The 17,142-nt window shown below is 44.8% G+C and overlaps 1 protein-coding gene across 1 annotated transcript; it reads right to left on the reverse strand.

The window, feature by feature from the left end:
• Positions 1–941: 941 nt before the first annotated feature.
• LOC139388701 (uncharacterized) lies at positions 942–4,758 on the reverse strand. Its single transcript, XM_071135551.1, has 2 exons — positions 3,626–4,758; positions 942–2,299 (listed from the first exon to the last, which is right to left on the reverse strand). The coding sequence occupies exons 1-2, from the start codon at positions 4,335–4,337 to the stop codon at positions 1,335–1,337; spliced, it is 1,677 nt and encodes a 558-aa protein (XP_070991652.1). The 5' UTR covers positions 4,338–4,758; the 3' UTR covers positions 942–1,334.
• Positions 4,759–17,142: the final 12,384 nt, after the last annotated feature.

Genomic DNA, 17,142 nt, shown 5'->3' on the forward strand with positions numbered 1-17,142 from the left:
TTCAGAGATCCTCACTGAACTTCTGGAGAGAGTTTGCTGCACTGAAAGTAAAGGGGTTGAATAATTTTACACGCCCAATTTTTCAGTTTTTGATTTGTTAAAAAAGTTTGAAATATCCAATAAATGTCGTTCCACTTCATGATTGTGTCCCACTTGTTGTTGATTCTTCACAAAACAAATACAGTTTTATATCTTTATGTTTGAAGCCTGAAATGTGGCAAAAGGTCGCAAAGTTCAAGGGGGCCAAATACTTTCGCAAGGCACTGTAAGTAGGTTTTTGTTGGGTAGCTGTACTTTACTATTCATATTCTGGACCACTGTTACTTCACTACAGTCCTAAAGAAAATAATGTATTTTTTTACTCCATACATTTTCCCTGACACCCAAAAGTACTCGTTACATTTTGAATGCTTAGCAGGACAGGAAAATGGACCAGGGAGAACATCCCTGGTCATCTCTACTGCCTCTGACCTGGCGGACTCACTAAACACAAATTATTCATTTGTAAATTATGTCTGAGTGTTGGAGTGTTCCCCTGGCAATCCATAAATTAATAGAACATGAAAATGGTGCCATCTGGTTTGCTTAATATACGGAATTTGACAATTTATACTTTTACAATTGATACGTAAGTATATTTTAGCAATTACATTTACTGTTGATACTTAAGTATATTTAAATCCGAATACTTTTAGACTTTTACTCCAGTATTTTACTGGGTGACATTCACTTGAGTCATTGTCTGTTAAGGTATGTGTACGTTTACAATTGGGTACTTCCCCCCCACCACTGCTAACAAGGCCTTGCGCTCTTTCTGAAGTTATTGCACTGCTGTTCATGGTAACGTCACATCGCTGAGTCTCCGTTTAATGTCACCATGGCGGTGGCATTAATAGTAGCAAACTAACTATTGTTACAATTCTATAAAATGGTCTTTGGACATGGTTGCATATAACTCCATTCCATATGAAAATACACATGACGAGCACCTTAAAGGATGAGTATCTCCAGCAGACAATGATGATACACACCAGGTAGTTTGTGGAGTTGCATGGGAGAAGGGGGACATGAGACATGGGTACATTTCATATTCTATAAACTACTTTCACATTTCTAAGATTATAATGCACTAAAGTATATGTCAGGGGGTCAGACAGGCACATGAAGTGTCTCTGAAATGAATAGGCTACCCTGGTCAAGTGACAATACTAAGGATGTAGATAGCCTGTTTCTCAGGGATGGAATTTTAGACTTCCTCACACAGAACAGTAATGGAATAGGAAGACTCTATACTGTCATATACCTAATGCACTAGGCAGAAGGATGTGGCCATCCTACACACAGTCCACATCGTCCCCTTCAGCTCCCCACTCATCAAACCTCATCTGAGGGGAGGGGGCAGCAGGATGGAGGCTGTTGATGTTGTCCAGGGCGTCTGGGTCCGGCTCCTCTCCCAAGCCTGCCTCCATGTTGCCAGACTCCTCACGGTGAGTGCGGACATGCTTGCGCAGCGCCGCTGGCTCCTTGAAGGTGCGGTTGCAGAAGGGGCAGATGCAGGGCTTCTCTCCAGTATGGATGCGCTGGTGGTGCTTCAGGTGCTGCAGTCGGCTCAGACGCTTGCCACAGATGGCACACACATAGGGCTTGTCACCCGTGTGGGTGCGCTGGTGCTTGCGCAGGCCGTCTAAATGGCGGAAGATTTTAGGACATTCAGAGCAGGAGTAGGGCTTCTCGCCTGTGTGAATGCGAAGATGGGTTTTCAGGGCCCCTGACTCACGGAAGCGGCGGCCACACACCCCACACGGGTAGGGCTTCTCTCCTGTGTGGATGCGGATGTGCTTCTTCAGGCTGGAGATGAGGCGGAAGGTCTTCCCACACTCTAGACAGTGGTGGGGCCGATCTGCATCTGGATCTCCTGGAGAGGTGGATGGTCCTGCTGTCTCTCCCGCCCTCCCTGGGGATATGCTGTCCCTTCCCACTGTTCCAGGAGACCTCAACACCACTTTCTGTCCTGCCAGTCCACCCTGAGTCGGACCACCAGTGGCAGTACGTGGCCTCGTGGGTTTTGGGTGTCGAAGAGAGTAGCTGCCAGAGCGCAATGACCCCTCCTGCTCCACCACATGGATATATCCCAGATCACCCACATTCTGGGCAGTCTGCTCACTGCCGCCAGCACTCCTCGGCCCTGGCCCTCTCCTGCAAGCCTGCTCTGGACCTGAACTTGTACCAGGCCCCTGCTCTTCTTTGATCTCAAATCTTGTTCCTCCTGCTCGTGTCCCCTGCTGCTGCCTCCTCTCATCTGTTTAGTACAAAATAACAGAAAGGGCTGTAAGCACACAGATATTCAAATGTTTCAAATCATTCAAAATGAATGGCATTAACCACAACACATACATGAGAAAATTTATGTGGACAGCAGCTCGTGAAAAATCATGGGCATTTATATGGAGTTTGTCCCCCTTTTGCTGCGATAACAGCCTACCCTCTTCTGGGAAGGCTTTCCAATAGATGTTAGAACAATGCTGTGGGGACTTGCTTCCATTCAGCCACAAGAGCACTAGTGAGGTTGGGCACTGATGTTGGACGATTAGGCCTGGCTCGCAGTCAGCGTTTCAATTCATCCTAAAGGTGTTCGATTGGGTTGAGGTCAGGGCTCTGTGCAGATCAGTCAAGTTCTTCCACACCAATCTTGACAAACCATTTCTGTATGGACCTCCCTTTGTGCACAAGGACATTGTTGTGCTGAAACAGAAAAAGACCTTCCCAAACTGTTGCCATAAAGTTGGAAGCACAGAATCATCTAGAATGTCATATGGTTAAGATTTCCCTTCACTGGATCTAAGGGGCCAAACCCAAACCATTGAAACCAGCCCCAGACCATTCCTCCTCCACCAAAGATTACAGTTGGCACTAGGCATTGGGGCAGGTATCATTCTCCTGGCATCCCCCAAACCCAGATTGGTCTGTTGGACTGCCAGAATACGAAGTGTGATTCATCACTCCAGAGAACACGTTTCCACTGTTCCAGAGTCCAAAAGCTTTATACCTCTCTAGTCAACGCTTGGCATTGCGCATGGTGATCTTAGGCTTGTGTGCAGCTGCTCAGCCATAGAAGCCCATTCCATGAAGCTCCCGACGAACAGTTCTTGTGCTGGCGTTGCTTCCAGAGGCAGTTTGGAACGCGATAGTGTTGCAACCGAGGCCTGACAATTTTTACGAAATATGCGCTTCAGCGATCCCATTCTGTGAGCTTGTGTGGCCTACCACTTTGTGGTTGAGCCATTGTTGCTCCTAGACGTTTCCACTTCACAATAACAGCACTTACAGTTGACTGGGGCAGCACTAGCAGGGCTGTCTTGATGGAAAGATGACATCCTATGACGGTGCCATGTTGCAAGTCACTGAGCTCTTCAGTAAGGCCATTCTACTGCCCGTTTGTCTATGGAGACTGCATGGATGTGTGCTCGATTTTATACACCTGTCAGCAACGGGTGTGGCTGAAATAGCCGAATCGACTGATTTGAATGGGTGTCCACATACTTCTTTGTATATATAGTGTAGGAAGTGATATTCTAAATTGTTATATCTACATAGGACTGCCTTATGACAAATAGGAATAATTTACCTGGCCGGCTGTGGTCAGAGCAGATGTTAGGTGTGTTGGCAGCATAAGAGTCCATAGAATGGTTGGTCACAGAACCGTCTGGTTGGATAGAGAGCTGACACATTTTATAGTCCTCCCTGGAGTCGTACCCATGCAGAGACTCACTGAGAGAGCCACTCATCTCTAGGTCGACTCCGGAAACACACCGCCCGTCCGCGCCATTGACATTACGGTTGCTCTGGCGGTCCCTGTCCATACCTGTGTTCATAGAGCCAATAGATGTGAGAGAGGGGGCGAAAACTGACTGACCCATGGTCTGTGCACCAGGGAAAGGAATTTGCAACTGGTCAATTAACTTTTGGGCGCTGCTAAGACATTCCTGCAACGTCCTCAATTCCACTTTGAGCCTTTCGTTCTCCTGCTCCTTGTTAACCAGCTCTTGTTGGGTCTCGTTGAGCACAAGTACTACCTCGCCCAAGAGGGTATCCACAGCAGCGGATAACGTGGTTCGAATGGTCGGGGCTAACCGTGTCTTGAGTGAGGATATAGTCATGTTGCCCTGGCATGCTTGGTGCGCATACTCAGCTTTCTCTACTTTACGATCACAAGACTCAGTCCCAGCTCGGTTTGGTGCGTTGATTATACTTTGTTTACGATTAGCACCACCGGCTGTGCTATTGCTATTCAACGGAGAATCCATGCCGCTGTTACAATTTCCTCGCCTGGAAGCCATAGCTAGCTAACTACAGTAGCTAACGTTACTGCGCTTGCCAGCTTGCGCCGACTGCAAAGGCCGCCTGAGACTAGTTAATAGTTCAAACGTGAAAGATAACTATTTCGCTGTAAGTAAATCCAACAAGGTACCGTTCACTATGCCAATGAATAATGTAATTTCTTGACAAGTTTAGCTCACTAGCTAAACCCGAAAAAATAAGCTAACGTTACTGTTAGCTACCAAGCAAGCTAACATCAGCTAGCTAGTTGACCAAAGACACTGACGATGATGAATGAAAATGGTCTGTCAAAATTCAGTAACAGAAGTTTGTTTTTGCTTTATATTAACAGCGTGTTTGGAGTAAACTTGCACTGTAATCTAATTGAGAGCTATGCCAGTCGCAATGCCAACATCCGTTCGACGTCCATCTTCTACTTCTAGGTAGGGGCTTTTCACCGTCGCACATGAATGACGTATACTCTGTACATGCAACGGAAGCGTTCCTCTGGTGTTGCTGACGGATGCCAGATCTTACAACATCTGGAAAGGCATTTTCAGTATCAGCTAACCACATCATATGTTATAGCATTCAATTCAATGCAAGGGGCTTTATTGGCATGGGAAACATATGTTTACGTTCTCCTGCTCCTCCAATAAAAAGTGAACAGAAATGATTACTAACACAAGTTCCAAAAGAATAAAGACATTTCAAATGTCATATTATGTCTATACAGTGTTGTAACGATGTGCAAATAGTTAAAGCAATCCAATGTAAGGGGCTTTATTGGATGGGAAAGATATGCTTACATTGCCAAAGCAAGTGAAATAGATAATAAACAAAAGTGAATATCTAACTTGATGATACAGTCGATAAGGTATCACATTTCACAAAGTTTCTAAACCCAGAGGCGCAACATTGCGAGGGTTCCGGGAACCCTTGCGAAACAGATCAAACAGACCAGGCCTGGGGTTTGAGAAGTCAATGAGAGAAGTGAAAAATTAAAGGCACAACCTAGATTATAGCCAATGTCTAAAGTAGTTGAATATGTTATTACTCCAACCTCATGAAAGTGACAAACTGACACGTTTTCAATTTAGTCAAAAACAACTTTATATCGAAAGAGTGCCTTTGATTTGACGGCCTGCACATGCGCAGTTCGGTGCGAGACTTGAGCCTAGCTAGGCTAGATTGAGCCTAGCTAGGCAACTCGCCATCGCCTAGAAGTGTGATCGGGATTTCAATTGGCTATAGTTGCTTCTCCAATCTTCAGAGTACGCGGTTGAACACTGTATGATGGAAACATTCCGTTTGTTATTTTTGACTAAAACATAAGGAATATTCATTAAATATGTATACCAAACTTGTTTTTGTGTGGATTCCGCGACGCGGTTAGCTTTTAACAGCCAGGAATGCTATTTTTTGTCCCAGAATCCCGCTTAACAGACACGTTGAAGCCTGCTTGACAGGGATGCTTAGCTGCTAGCCTTCAAGCTAAAGAAGTTAGTACCAGATGAGTTTTGCAATGGAGCCCTCTTTGTCTGGAGAAATAAATGAATGGTTCTAGCGCTGTAGGAGCTGTATCTACTATGCTTTGTTTCGGGACAAACCGGATCAGTCAGAGATTCAATTGTTTCCTTGCTGAGGATTATAGGCTTGAGGTGGCTTCCTTGATCACACAGGTCGACAGCCTACGTAAGAAACTGGGGAAAATGCAGAATGGAATGTTTACCTTTTTTACCCAGGTGCCTGGACGGAGTTTGCGCTTGTTGGATGCATCTCTGCCTTGTTGTTTGTTGTTATCCAACTGGCCGGTGTTGCCCAGAGCTCCCCCATCTGATAGCGGAGTTGAAGGAGCACAACAAGAGGAGCAAGACAATCAATGACAATTGAAGAAGACAGTGGACTCCCGCAAAGCAGTCTACACTCCTAACGAGAGGCCCGGAGCGGATACAAACAACAAATAGTTTTGCTGTCCTGGAGTTTGATCTTCCTGAACCTTCGTCGCTGGGGGTGCCTGTGTCTGCGGCTGCAGTGCCTACTCCTACGATTTCGAAGTCAACGTTGGCAACCTTCCGTCCCTGCTATGGATCGAGCGGGGCTTCTCCATCTGTCAGAGGCCTGCACCAGGCAATGGGAGCAACGGGCTCAAGTTATCCTGCCTCTCGCCCGTCCATAAAGGGTTCTGCAAATCCTGTGAAGCGTGGGAGTTGGCTGATTTCCCTGTCCTTCTCGCCAGTTGTTATTGTGGGCAGCTCCATGGTAAGAAATGTGACAGTTCCTGGTGCAAAAACAATGTCCTATCCCAGAGCTTGAGTAAATGACATTACTAAGCTGTTCCCGAATTTACTACGTCGGGACATAGAAATAAATTATATCGTAGTCCATGCGGGTTTTAATGACATTATGAAGGGTAGCTCTGAACAGTTGAAACTTGATTTTAAAGTGCTGATTGACTCTCTGCAAGACACTAACAAAAGACCCATCATATCTGGCCCTGTGCCCTCTGAATCATGGCATTGAACGATTTATCAGGATTATTTCTCTTCGCAACTGGCTACGTGATTATTGCAGCTCAATGGGTGTAACTTTTGTTGACTATTTCGATACCTTTTGGAAACAAAACATGTTTTATAAGGAGGATGGGATACACCCAAATCATTATAAGGCTGCGTTGAGACAATGACTTATCACTGACCCAAGCCCATCTCAGATAATCCCTACCAAATGTACATTATACCAAGGGCGTTGGTAGACACAATGTAAGTAACCTAATTTATGTCCTTCTAACTGCCCTGAATGCCTATGCTGATGCTACAGCTATTGTATGCAGTAATCATGTACCTATGAACCAGATTTATACTGTTAGCACTGAGGCAGTGTGCCCTAGGAGGAAATACACTGTGTGCAGCTCACCCTGCACTAACATAAATAACATGAGCATATCTACTTCTGCTAAGCTTCCCAGTAAAGCAATGGAAACAAGTAAGCATCCCAGAAGAAAAGTGCTCCAAATAACCCACGTTAACATATGTAGCTGAAGAAACAAGGTTCATGAAATCAATAATTTGCTAGTAATAGATGACATTCATATTTTGACTATCACTGAAACTCACTTAGATAATACCTTTGATGATTTAGTGGTAGCAATACAAGGTTATATTTTCTGGGTGATTTAAATATTGACAGGCTTTCATCAAGCTGCCCACTCAAGAAAAAGATTCAAACTGTAACCAGTGTCTGCAATCAGGTTTAGGCTATCAGTCAACCTACCAGGGTAGTTACAAACAGCACAGGAATAAAATCAACAACATGTATTGATCACATCTTCACTAATGCTGCAGAAGTAGTGATCACAATATAGTAGCCATATCTAGGAAAACCGAAGTTCCAAAGGCTGGGTGTAATATAGTGTATAAGAGGTCATACAATACGTTTTGTAGTGATTTCTATGTTGTTGATGTAAAGAATATTTGGCTGCACTTGACACATTTATGAAATTGCTTATTCCAGTTAATAATAAGCATGCACCCATTAAGAAAATTACTGTAAAAACTGTTAAATCCCCATGGATTGATGAGGAATTGAACAATTGTGTGGTTGAGGGGGATGAGGCAAAAGGAATGGCAAAAAAGCCTGGCTGCACAACCAATCATTCATTGAATCAGATGGCTCATTCATCACAAAACCAACTGATATTGCCAACTATTTTAAGGATTTTTTCATTAGCAAGATTAGCAAATTTAGGCATTAGCAAACACTGACACATCCAAGTATAGCTGACCAAATTATGAAAGACAAGCATTGTAATTTTGAGTTCCGTAAAGTGAGTGGGGGAAGGGGTGAAACAATTATTGCCACCAGGGTCTGACAACTTGGATGGAGAATTACTGAGGATAATAGCGGACAATATTGCCAGTCCTATTTGCCATATTTTCAATTTAAGCCTACTAGAAAGTGTGTGCCCTCAGGCTCGGAGGGACGCATAAGTCATTCCGCTACCTAAGAATAGTAAAGCCCACTTTACTGGCTTTTTTGGCGGAAAAAATTGTATTTGACCAGATACAATGTTATTTTACAGTAAACAAAATGACAACAGACTTTCAGCACACTTATAGGGAAGGACATTCAACAAGCACAGCACTGATGAATGGCTGAGAGAAATTGATGAAAAAAGATTGTGGGGGTTGTTTTGTTAGACTTCAGTGTGGCTTTTGACGTTATCGATCATAGTCTGTTGCTGGAAAAACCTATGTTATGGCTTTACACCCCCCCCCCCCCCCTGCTATATTGTGGATAAAGAGTTACCTGTCTAACAGAACAGTGTTCTTTAATGGATGCCCCTCCAACGTAATCAAGGTAGAATCAGGAATTCCCCAGGGCAGCTGTCTAGGCCCCCTACTATTTTCAATCTTTACTAACGACTTGCCACTGGCTTTGAGTAAAGCCAATGTGTCTATGTATGGATGATTCAACACTATACATGTCAGCTACTATGGCGACTGCAATGACTGCAACACTTAACAAAAAGCTGCAATTAGTTTCAGAGTGGGTGGCAAGGAATACGTTACTCCTAAATATTTGAAAAACTAAAAGCATTGTATTTGGGACAAATCATTCACTAAATCCTAAACCTCAACTAAATTGAGCAAGTTGGAAATTGAGCAAGTTGAGGTGACTAAACTGCTTGGAGTAACCCTGTAAACTGTCATGGTCAAAACATATTGATACAACAGTAGCTAAGATGGGAAGAAATCTGTCCATAATAAAGCACTGCTCTTCCTTCTTAACAGCACTATCAACAAGGCAGGTCCTACAGGCCCTAGTTTTGTCGCACCTGGACTACTGTTCAGTCATGAGGTCAGGTACCACAAAAAGGGACTTAGGGAAATTGCAATTGGCTCAGAACAGGGCAGCATGGCTGGCCCTTGGATGTACACAGAGAGCTAATATGAATGATATGCATGTCGGACATACCCCACAAGACATGCCACAGGAGGTCTCTTCACAGTCCCCATGTCCAGAACACACTATGGGAGGCGCACAGTATTATATAGAGCCATGACTACATGGAACTCTATTCCACATGAAGCAACTAATGGAAGCAGTAAAATTAGATTAAAAAAACAGATACAAATACACCTTATGGAACAGCGGGGACTGTGAAGCAACACAAACACAGACACATGCATACACACACACACGATAACATACACACTATACAAACACTTACACATGGATTTTGTGCAGTAGATATGTGGTACTGGTGGAGTATGGGCTTGAGGGCACACAGTGTGTTGTGAAATCTGTGAATGTAGTTTAATGTTTTTAAAACTATATAAACTGCCTTAATTTTGCTGGACCCCAGGAAGAGTAGCTGCTGCCAAGGCATGGGGATCCATAATAAATACAAATACTGTCTTTGTTATGTAGCATTATATTGGATCGCTCCAATATGGTATTCTTCCCCTCACCAGGATGCATTCCGAGTAAGAATTTTAGATGAATCCTGTGTACTGGGTAGTGCAGCGGCTGACCCCCTAAAATAGCCCCCGTCTTACTACTCCCACTTCTCTCTTTTCTCGACTCATTCCAGAGAGGATTCACTTGGTAAGAGCTCTATGTTTGGGTGTAAAAGCTCAGAAGTATACCCGCAGCTATTCAATAGCTTGGAGCAGCTAGCCTCTCCATCAGGGTGCTCTGCTGTCCCCCCACTCAGTTTGGCTTGTGCCATCTCGTTTTAATTACTACTATTACGGCACTGAGAGTTTGTCCTAGTTGTCTGTGACTTGTCTGTCCACCGGAATCCTCCCGGTTAGCCTAACCCCGCAAGATAGAGAGTCTGTGTATGTTTTGCTCCGGCAGGCTTGCAGTTCTTCTCCCTGGAGAGTCAGTCACATGTCGCTAGGCGTGCCACGCTGGTATTTCACAGGGCAGTTTACATCTTGTCAAAACTCTTGTTTGTTCAACAGTGAACGAGCTATGCAGTAGCTAGCTTAACGAGAGCAGACCACCGCAGGACTAAGCTCACACCTTACAACCTGCCAACACCCCCATGTATGGTAGAATAAACTATAACGTGCCATGAGTTACAGCCGACCCACACGCTAGGATCGAGCTAACATGTGTGAGTTTGTGTGCTCTTCCCCTCCCCCTGGATCAGGCAGTTCAAACCCCGTTCACATCTCCTCTCCTTCAGATAGTGTATGGCTCCAGGTAATCTATAAGTCTTTGCTAGGTAAAGCCCCGCCTTATCTCAGGTCACTGGTTACCATAGCAACACCCACCCGTAGCACGTGCTCCAGCAGGTATATTTCACTGGTCATCCCCAAAGCCAACACTTCCTTTGGCCGCCTTTCCTTCCAGTTCTCTGCTGCCAATGACTGGAACGAATTGCAAAAATTACTGAAGCTGGAGTCCTATATCTCCCTCTCTAACTTTAAGCATCAGCTGTCAGAGCAGCTTTCCAATCACTGTACCTGTACACAGCCAATCTGTAAATAGCACACCCAACTTCCTCATCCTCATATTGTTATTTATCCTCTTTCTCTTTTGTACCCCAGTATCTCTACTTGCACATCATCATCTGCACATCTATCACTCCAGTGTTAATGCTACATTTGTAATTATTTAGCCTCTATGGCCTATTTATTGCGGAACCTCCCTATTCTTCTACATTTGCACACTGTACATAGATTTTTCTATTGTGTTATTGACTGTACGTTTGTTTATGTGTAACTCTGTGTTGTTGTCGCACTGCTTTGCTTTATCTTGGCCAGGTCACAGCTGTAAATGAGAACTTGTTCTCAACTGGCCTACCTGGTTAAATAAAGGTGAAATAAAAAAATAAGTATAAGACTAATGCTGGTACTGTAGGTCTGTAGTATTTTCCCTATTCCAGTATTGCACAGTGCATAATATAGACACATAGTAATATCACTGTCACGTCCTGACCTTAGTTCCCTTTTTATGTCTCTATTTTAGTTTGGTCAGGGCGTGAGTTGGTGTGGGCATTCTATGTTTTTGTTCTATGTTTTGTATTTCTGCTTTTGGCCTGGTATGGTTCCCAATCAGAGGCAGCTGTCAATCGTTGTTTCTTTTGGTCCGATCTTGACTACTCTTCCTCAGATGACGAGGGATACCGTTACAATCGCACTGTTGGCTTCACTTTCACAGAGGAATTACATTTACGTTTCATTGTGAGAGATGCAGGGTACCCCTGCCCACGGGGATGCAGACTCTGCCTGCCTATATGACCTGTCCTGTCCTAGAGGGTAATTCTGTTGCGACAACCAGACTAGGCTGTGGACTCTCCTAAGGAATGCAGAGTCCTTGGGGCTAGACCACTATCCGGTGATTGATGACATGGTGGCTGCCATGATCCTCCTTGACAAGGAGATCATTGGCAAGGTGCCTCAACTCGAACCAGGACCTGAAAGAGTAAGCGACGAATGGATGCAAAGCACTTTCGAGACCCTTACCATCATGGCACATCTCGTAAATGCGGCTACAATGCTGCAATCCTACCATGTCTTGCTGATCCCTTGCCTCCCAGAGGGTGGTGTTGAGCTTCTTAAGGAGGCCACAGAGGTGTCAAGGCTGCTCACTATGCTCCAGATGGACATTATACATGCTAAAGGCAAGGCTTTGGCTTCAATGGTGACTTCACACCGCCATCTTTGGCTGGCAGTCTAAACGTCCACCGCCAGTTCAGAAAATATTCTTGGAGCTCGCCTTCATTAGGTTCCACCTTTGGGCCAGGGTTCGACAACATCATACAGCAGACTACAAGACTGAGCAAAGACAGAGACACTGCAGGAGTTTTTGGCAACTGCGCACCCTACCACAAGCTCCAGTTCCAATTCAGGCCGCCGCCCTACAGGGGCATCTGAGTCACCTCAGTGGTAGATGGGGTGAGGAAGGAGGCGCTCCGGCTGGAGATCCTGAGCAAGGATGCAATCAGAAATTTAGAGCCGCTAGAATGGCTAAGTGCGTTCTACTCCACATATTTCATAGTTTTGGTCGATCCTGGATCTGTGTGGCCTCAACAAATGTTTAAAAGAGCTCAAGTTCAAGATGCTCTTGCCAGCGTGGGTGTTGCAGGCAATCTCGAGTGGCCAATGGTTCACCACGCTCGACCTGAAGGATGCGTATATCCACGTTCCAGTTCATCGAGATCACTGGAAGTACCTCCGTTTCGCCTTCGAAGGAGTGGCTTATGAATTCAAAGTCCTCTCGTTCGGCCTCTCACTGGCGCCACGTACATTCACAAAGTGCATGGACACAGTCCTAGCGACTATCATGTCCTAGGGCATTCTAGTGCTGAACAACCAGGACGACTGTCTGGTGTGTGCTCAATCAACAGAGAAGAAAGTGCTAGCAGACACAAGGATAATCTTGAAGCACATTCAAGACCTGGGCCTCACCCTAAACAGGGAGAAGAGCAACCTGACTCCCTCACAGATGGTGGTCCTGGGGATGTTGATCGACTCAACTCTTATGAGAGCACGTCTCCCTTAGGTAAGATTGGGGAAGATACAGGACGAGTCGTGTCCGTATTACAGTGTCAGAAGTTACTCGGCCTACTCACGTTGGCTTCTCTGTTGATTTGCTGGGCCTTCTTCACCTCAGGCCGCCACCCCAGCGATGGTTCAACTCTCACCATGTGGCACCATAGATAACACAGACATCGTCAGCTATCGGTGACGAATACATGTGTGAGGACTCTGTCAAAATGGCGCTCTCACTCCTTCCTGTTGGAGGGAGTGACACTGAACACAGTCCACCACGGGGAGCTAGTGTGCACCGATGCCTCGCTAGCGGGTTAGGGGACATTGTTCAAAGGAATGGCAGAGAGCGGACGCTGGAGCCTCGCATGGAGTGGCGAGGCTCAATGTGCTGGAGCTCAGGGCGGCACTCCAACAGTTCCTGCCCTACTTGGAGGGGAAGTATGTCCTGGTCAGATCAGACAATCAATCACCAGGGGGGACTGAGCTCACGGCACCTCCACAAACTGGCTCCGGAGCTCTTGCTGTGGGCTCAGACTCGCTTAGTGCCACTGTGGTCAGCACACATCCCCGGGGTCCTGAACCAGGCAACGGACATGCTTTAGAGAAATGGCCCGCCGGAAGTGGACTGGAGTCTACACCCCCAGGTGGTGCTACAGCTGTGGGAAAGGTTTTGGAGAGTGCAGGTGGATCTGTTTGCATCTCAGGCTCAGCAAGAGAAGATTTTGAAAAAAATGGAAAAGCTTAATGGGAAGAAGATTAAAAGCCATGTCCGTGCTGCTTATGAGAGGTTGAGGGGAGTCATCACTGGGTTCCCAATATCTATGTCCACAGATGATATTAAAGAAAATGTGAAGGGAGGCCAAAAGGTTAATCAGTAGGAAAGAGTGTCAAAGAAGTTAAAGCTTATTAGTAGTGATGCTGAGAAAAGTACAGATAGGATTCCTTAGTTTTAATGTTAGAGAATGTGTCTCATATGCACTGCAGTGTTTTAAATGCCAAAGAATGGGACATGTAACTGCTCAGTGTAAAGGAAAGAAAAGATGTGCCAAGTGTGGAGGGGAACATGATTACGGTGAATGTGGAAACAATGTCAAGGTTAACGGCCGTAATTGTGGGGGAGAACACAGTGCAGCATTTGGTGGATGCCAGGTACAGAGAGAGGATAGAGAGGCTCAGAGATACAGGATCAGTCATGATGTATCATATGCAGAGGCTGTAAAACAGATTGGTAGAAATACATTGCGGACTGATGGAGCTTACATGGATGTACCTGTAGTAAGTGCACCTACTGTCAGGGTTGGTGCTTGTCTTGGCATGGTTTCAAGGCCTTTTCAGAAATGTTGTGCTCATGAATGTGCAGTGTCAAATGACACTTGGACAATGATAAAAGTTGACTTCATAGCTTTTATTGATAAGGTTATTAATACGACTTGGGCTGTGGAAAGCAGAAATGCCAGGTTGAAGGTTATTGTGGAGATGGCAAAATAGATATTAGGGGTGACAGATGTTACTCTTGAAATGGTTGTTGACATGCTGAACAATCCTAAGGGTGGAGTGTTTCAGCATGATATAGATCAAGTTGAATGGGGTTGGGGAGGAGTTTTGCGGGAGGGTATAGTAGAAGTTTTGAATTTATTTGGTTTTGAATTTTATTTTTATGGTAGTACAGAATTGGGCAGATCGTGATTGATCGTACATTCCAGCTCAGTAGGTGTAAGCATGCACTTAAACAATTGTTTGCGGACCGCCATGATATCATAGAAGAAGGAGAATAAAGAAGAAGCAGCAGCAGCCTGAGGGCAGGATCCCAGTGTTGCCAACTTAGTGACTTTGTCACTATATTTAGCGAGTATTCAGACCCCTCTAGCTACACATTTTCAAAAAACCGACTAGCGACAAATCTAGCGACTTTTTCTGGTGTTATTGGAGACTTTTGGAGACTCGTTCTTACTCTTCTCAACGAGCAGCGGGTGCTGCCGTGGGCCCCACCCCCGTCCCAAAGAGAATCGCGCATGCGGGAAGCCTCCACTGGCGGATCCCACCCTGGCTTACATTCAGGGCGGGATGTAAATGTAAAATGTTCTTTGTCTAAAATAAATCACACTGCACAAAAATAAATCACTGCATTTGACCCACAGAGCCTCAGTCATTTACTCACCTTGTCCACTGTGTGTGCCTCTCTGTGACATAAGCTAAACATCTAGCTGGCTAGCTCATCATGTCTCAGTCTAAACTGTACACTCAAAAATACAGAAAGGAGTGGGAATCAAACCCTGAATCCATGGCTGGTTGAAGCTGTTTATTGGAAATGATACACGGGCATACTACCTGTATTGTCAGGCTGCTCTCGTTCTACACCAAACTTAGTGATGTAAAAAAAAAAACACATGACTCTTCAAAAAAGGCTCAGGCCACCATGGCATTAGCTATCGCTGAACACTGTGTTCCATGCTGGCATGTGATTACATTGGAGAAGCATGTAGAGCTGCTTTCTCAGACTCCACTGCTGCTACCCACTTCAAAATGCACAGGAGAAAGTGCACAGAAATGATTAATGGTGTTCTAGCATGATACTTTCTGAAAAAGTTGGTAGCAGATGTGGGTGACCAGTGTTTCAGCCTCCTCCTCGATGAGTCCACGGATGTAAGTGTTTCTAAGTACCTGGGAGTTGTGATAAGGTACTTTAGTGACACCAAGCAGACAATTATATCAACATTTCTGGGGCTTGTTGAGTTGGAGGGATGAGATGCCAAATCTATAGCCCGTGCTGTTGTGGCTTTCCTCAAGAAGTGTTGTCTTAAAAAAGAGAATCTCCTGGGGATAGGGACTGACAATGCCTCTGTTATGACAAGGATTAACAAAGGGATCCATAAAGTGCTGAAGGAGGAGTATGGCCTCAAATATCTGGTTCTTATTCGCTGTGTGTGCCTCTCTCTGCAGCTTGCTCATTTGTAGTTCTAAACATACTCACTTTTTATCTCTCCCACGACAGTATTCCTCTCTCCTACAGCATCCATCACAATTACATGCACATGGTCAATTATGCAAATTAGACGATCTTAGACGATCAATCTAAGCCAACTGTCTGTTTTGCCCCATAGTTGTGCACAAGTTGGTTTTATTGTTTAAAAAATCAACCCGTCTATAGGATAGATTGACTGCATAATATAATGACAAGATTGTCTTGTCTCCAATCCCTGCCCAAACGATGAGTCGTTATCCCTAAGGCGGGAAGGCAGGACGTCGGTTTATCGCTGTATTCCTGCGTGGACAGATTTAGACGGTAGTGGACCCTCTTGCTTCGCCTCTGTCTTTCTGATGTTATCTAGAAAATGTCTCCCATTAGATGCCATCTTAGTCACTAAAATGGATTTCCTAGTCTTCAAATGCACCATTGAGTCTTCACATATTAATGAATGGCGTGACATCACTGCTGGCTTTGTCCATTCATATACAGTCAATCCTGTTGCCCATGGCTTCCAATGAATGGAGTGAGTGACTTGACAAATCAAGGGCCACTCAGAGGTCAAGTGAAGAGATTAATTCCACTTGGGTAAGATAAAGTACCTCTAATTATGACCAAACCAACACAAATTGCAACTTATACTGTTTGTAGGTTATACATTTAATAGAGCCTATCACTGTAAACTTTTCCCGATGTGGCCCACGAGCCACTGCAGCCCCTCATGAGTTCTATTTTTTTGTGGCCCCCTCCCCCATCAATGTTGCCCATCCCCGACATACATTATCAGAACTCTGGATCCATGGAGTCTGCTGCCCCTTAGTGGTACACCTGGTGTACCTTCTTCATGGGCATGTGACCTGACCATTCGTCTTTTACTGACAATGGACCTGAAACTTCATTGGGCCCTAGCCTATATGGCCCTGATATATACTAGTCCTAGACACCAAAGGTTTTTTTCTGTTTTTCTATCACTATCACCAAATCAAAACATAAATTACCTACACAATTGTAATTTATCCATGAATTAAATACATTGTGTAATCAGCATCTAATTCATATACCTGATACAGGTCTTCAGTGTTTTTGTAAAAACAAATACGGATACATCCGAATATATGGGGTCTACTGCTCTTCAGTTGTGGGTCTAATGTGTTGCATTGTGGTAGTCCTCAGCAGTTTGGACTGCTCAATGATACAATATATCACACTTACATCCTGTGCCACACAGCCCATTCTGTTAACATCCAGCACACAATCAAGTGCTTCAGCAAAAGGATTCACAGGGAAATATTACCCTTACAATACTATGCTTGTTCTGACCTGTTTCCTTTGTATTGCAAAATAATAGTC

Source organism: Oncorhynchus clarkii, chromosome 29 (assembly GCF_045791955.1).
Source record: "Oncorhynchus clarkii lewisi isolate Uvic-CL-2024 chromosome 29, UVic_Ocla_1.0, whole genome shotgun sequence".
Lineage (NCBI taxonomy): Eukaryota > Metazoa > Chordata > Actinopteri > Salmoniformes > Salmonidae > Oncorhynchus > Oncorhynchus clarkii.

What these genes read in the sequence shown, in the direction of transcription:
- LOC139388701 (XM_071135551.1), bottom strand. Translation starts at nt 4,337, where the DNA reads ATGGCTTCCAGGCGAGGAAATTGTAACAGCGGCATGGATTCTCCGTTG. An exon ending in CTCTGACCACAGCCGGCCAG is followed by an intron (nt 2,300 to 3,625) that starts GTAAATTATTCC and finishes TGTACTAAACAG; the next exon opens with ATGAGAGGAGGCAGCAGCAG.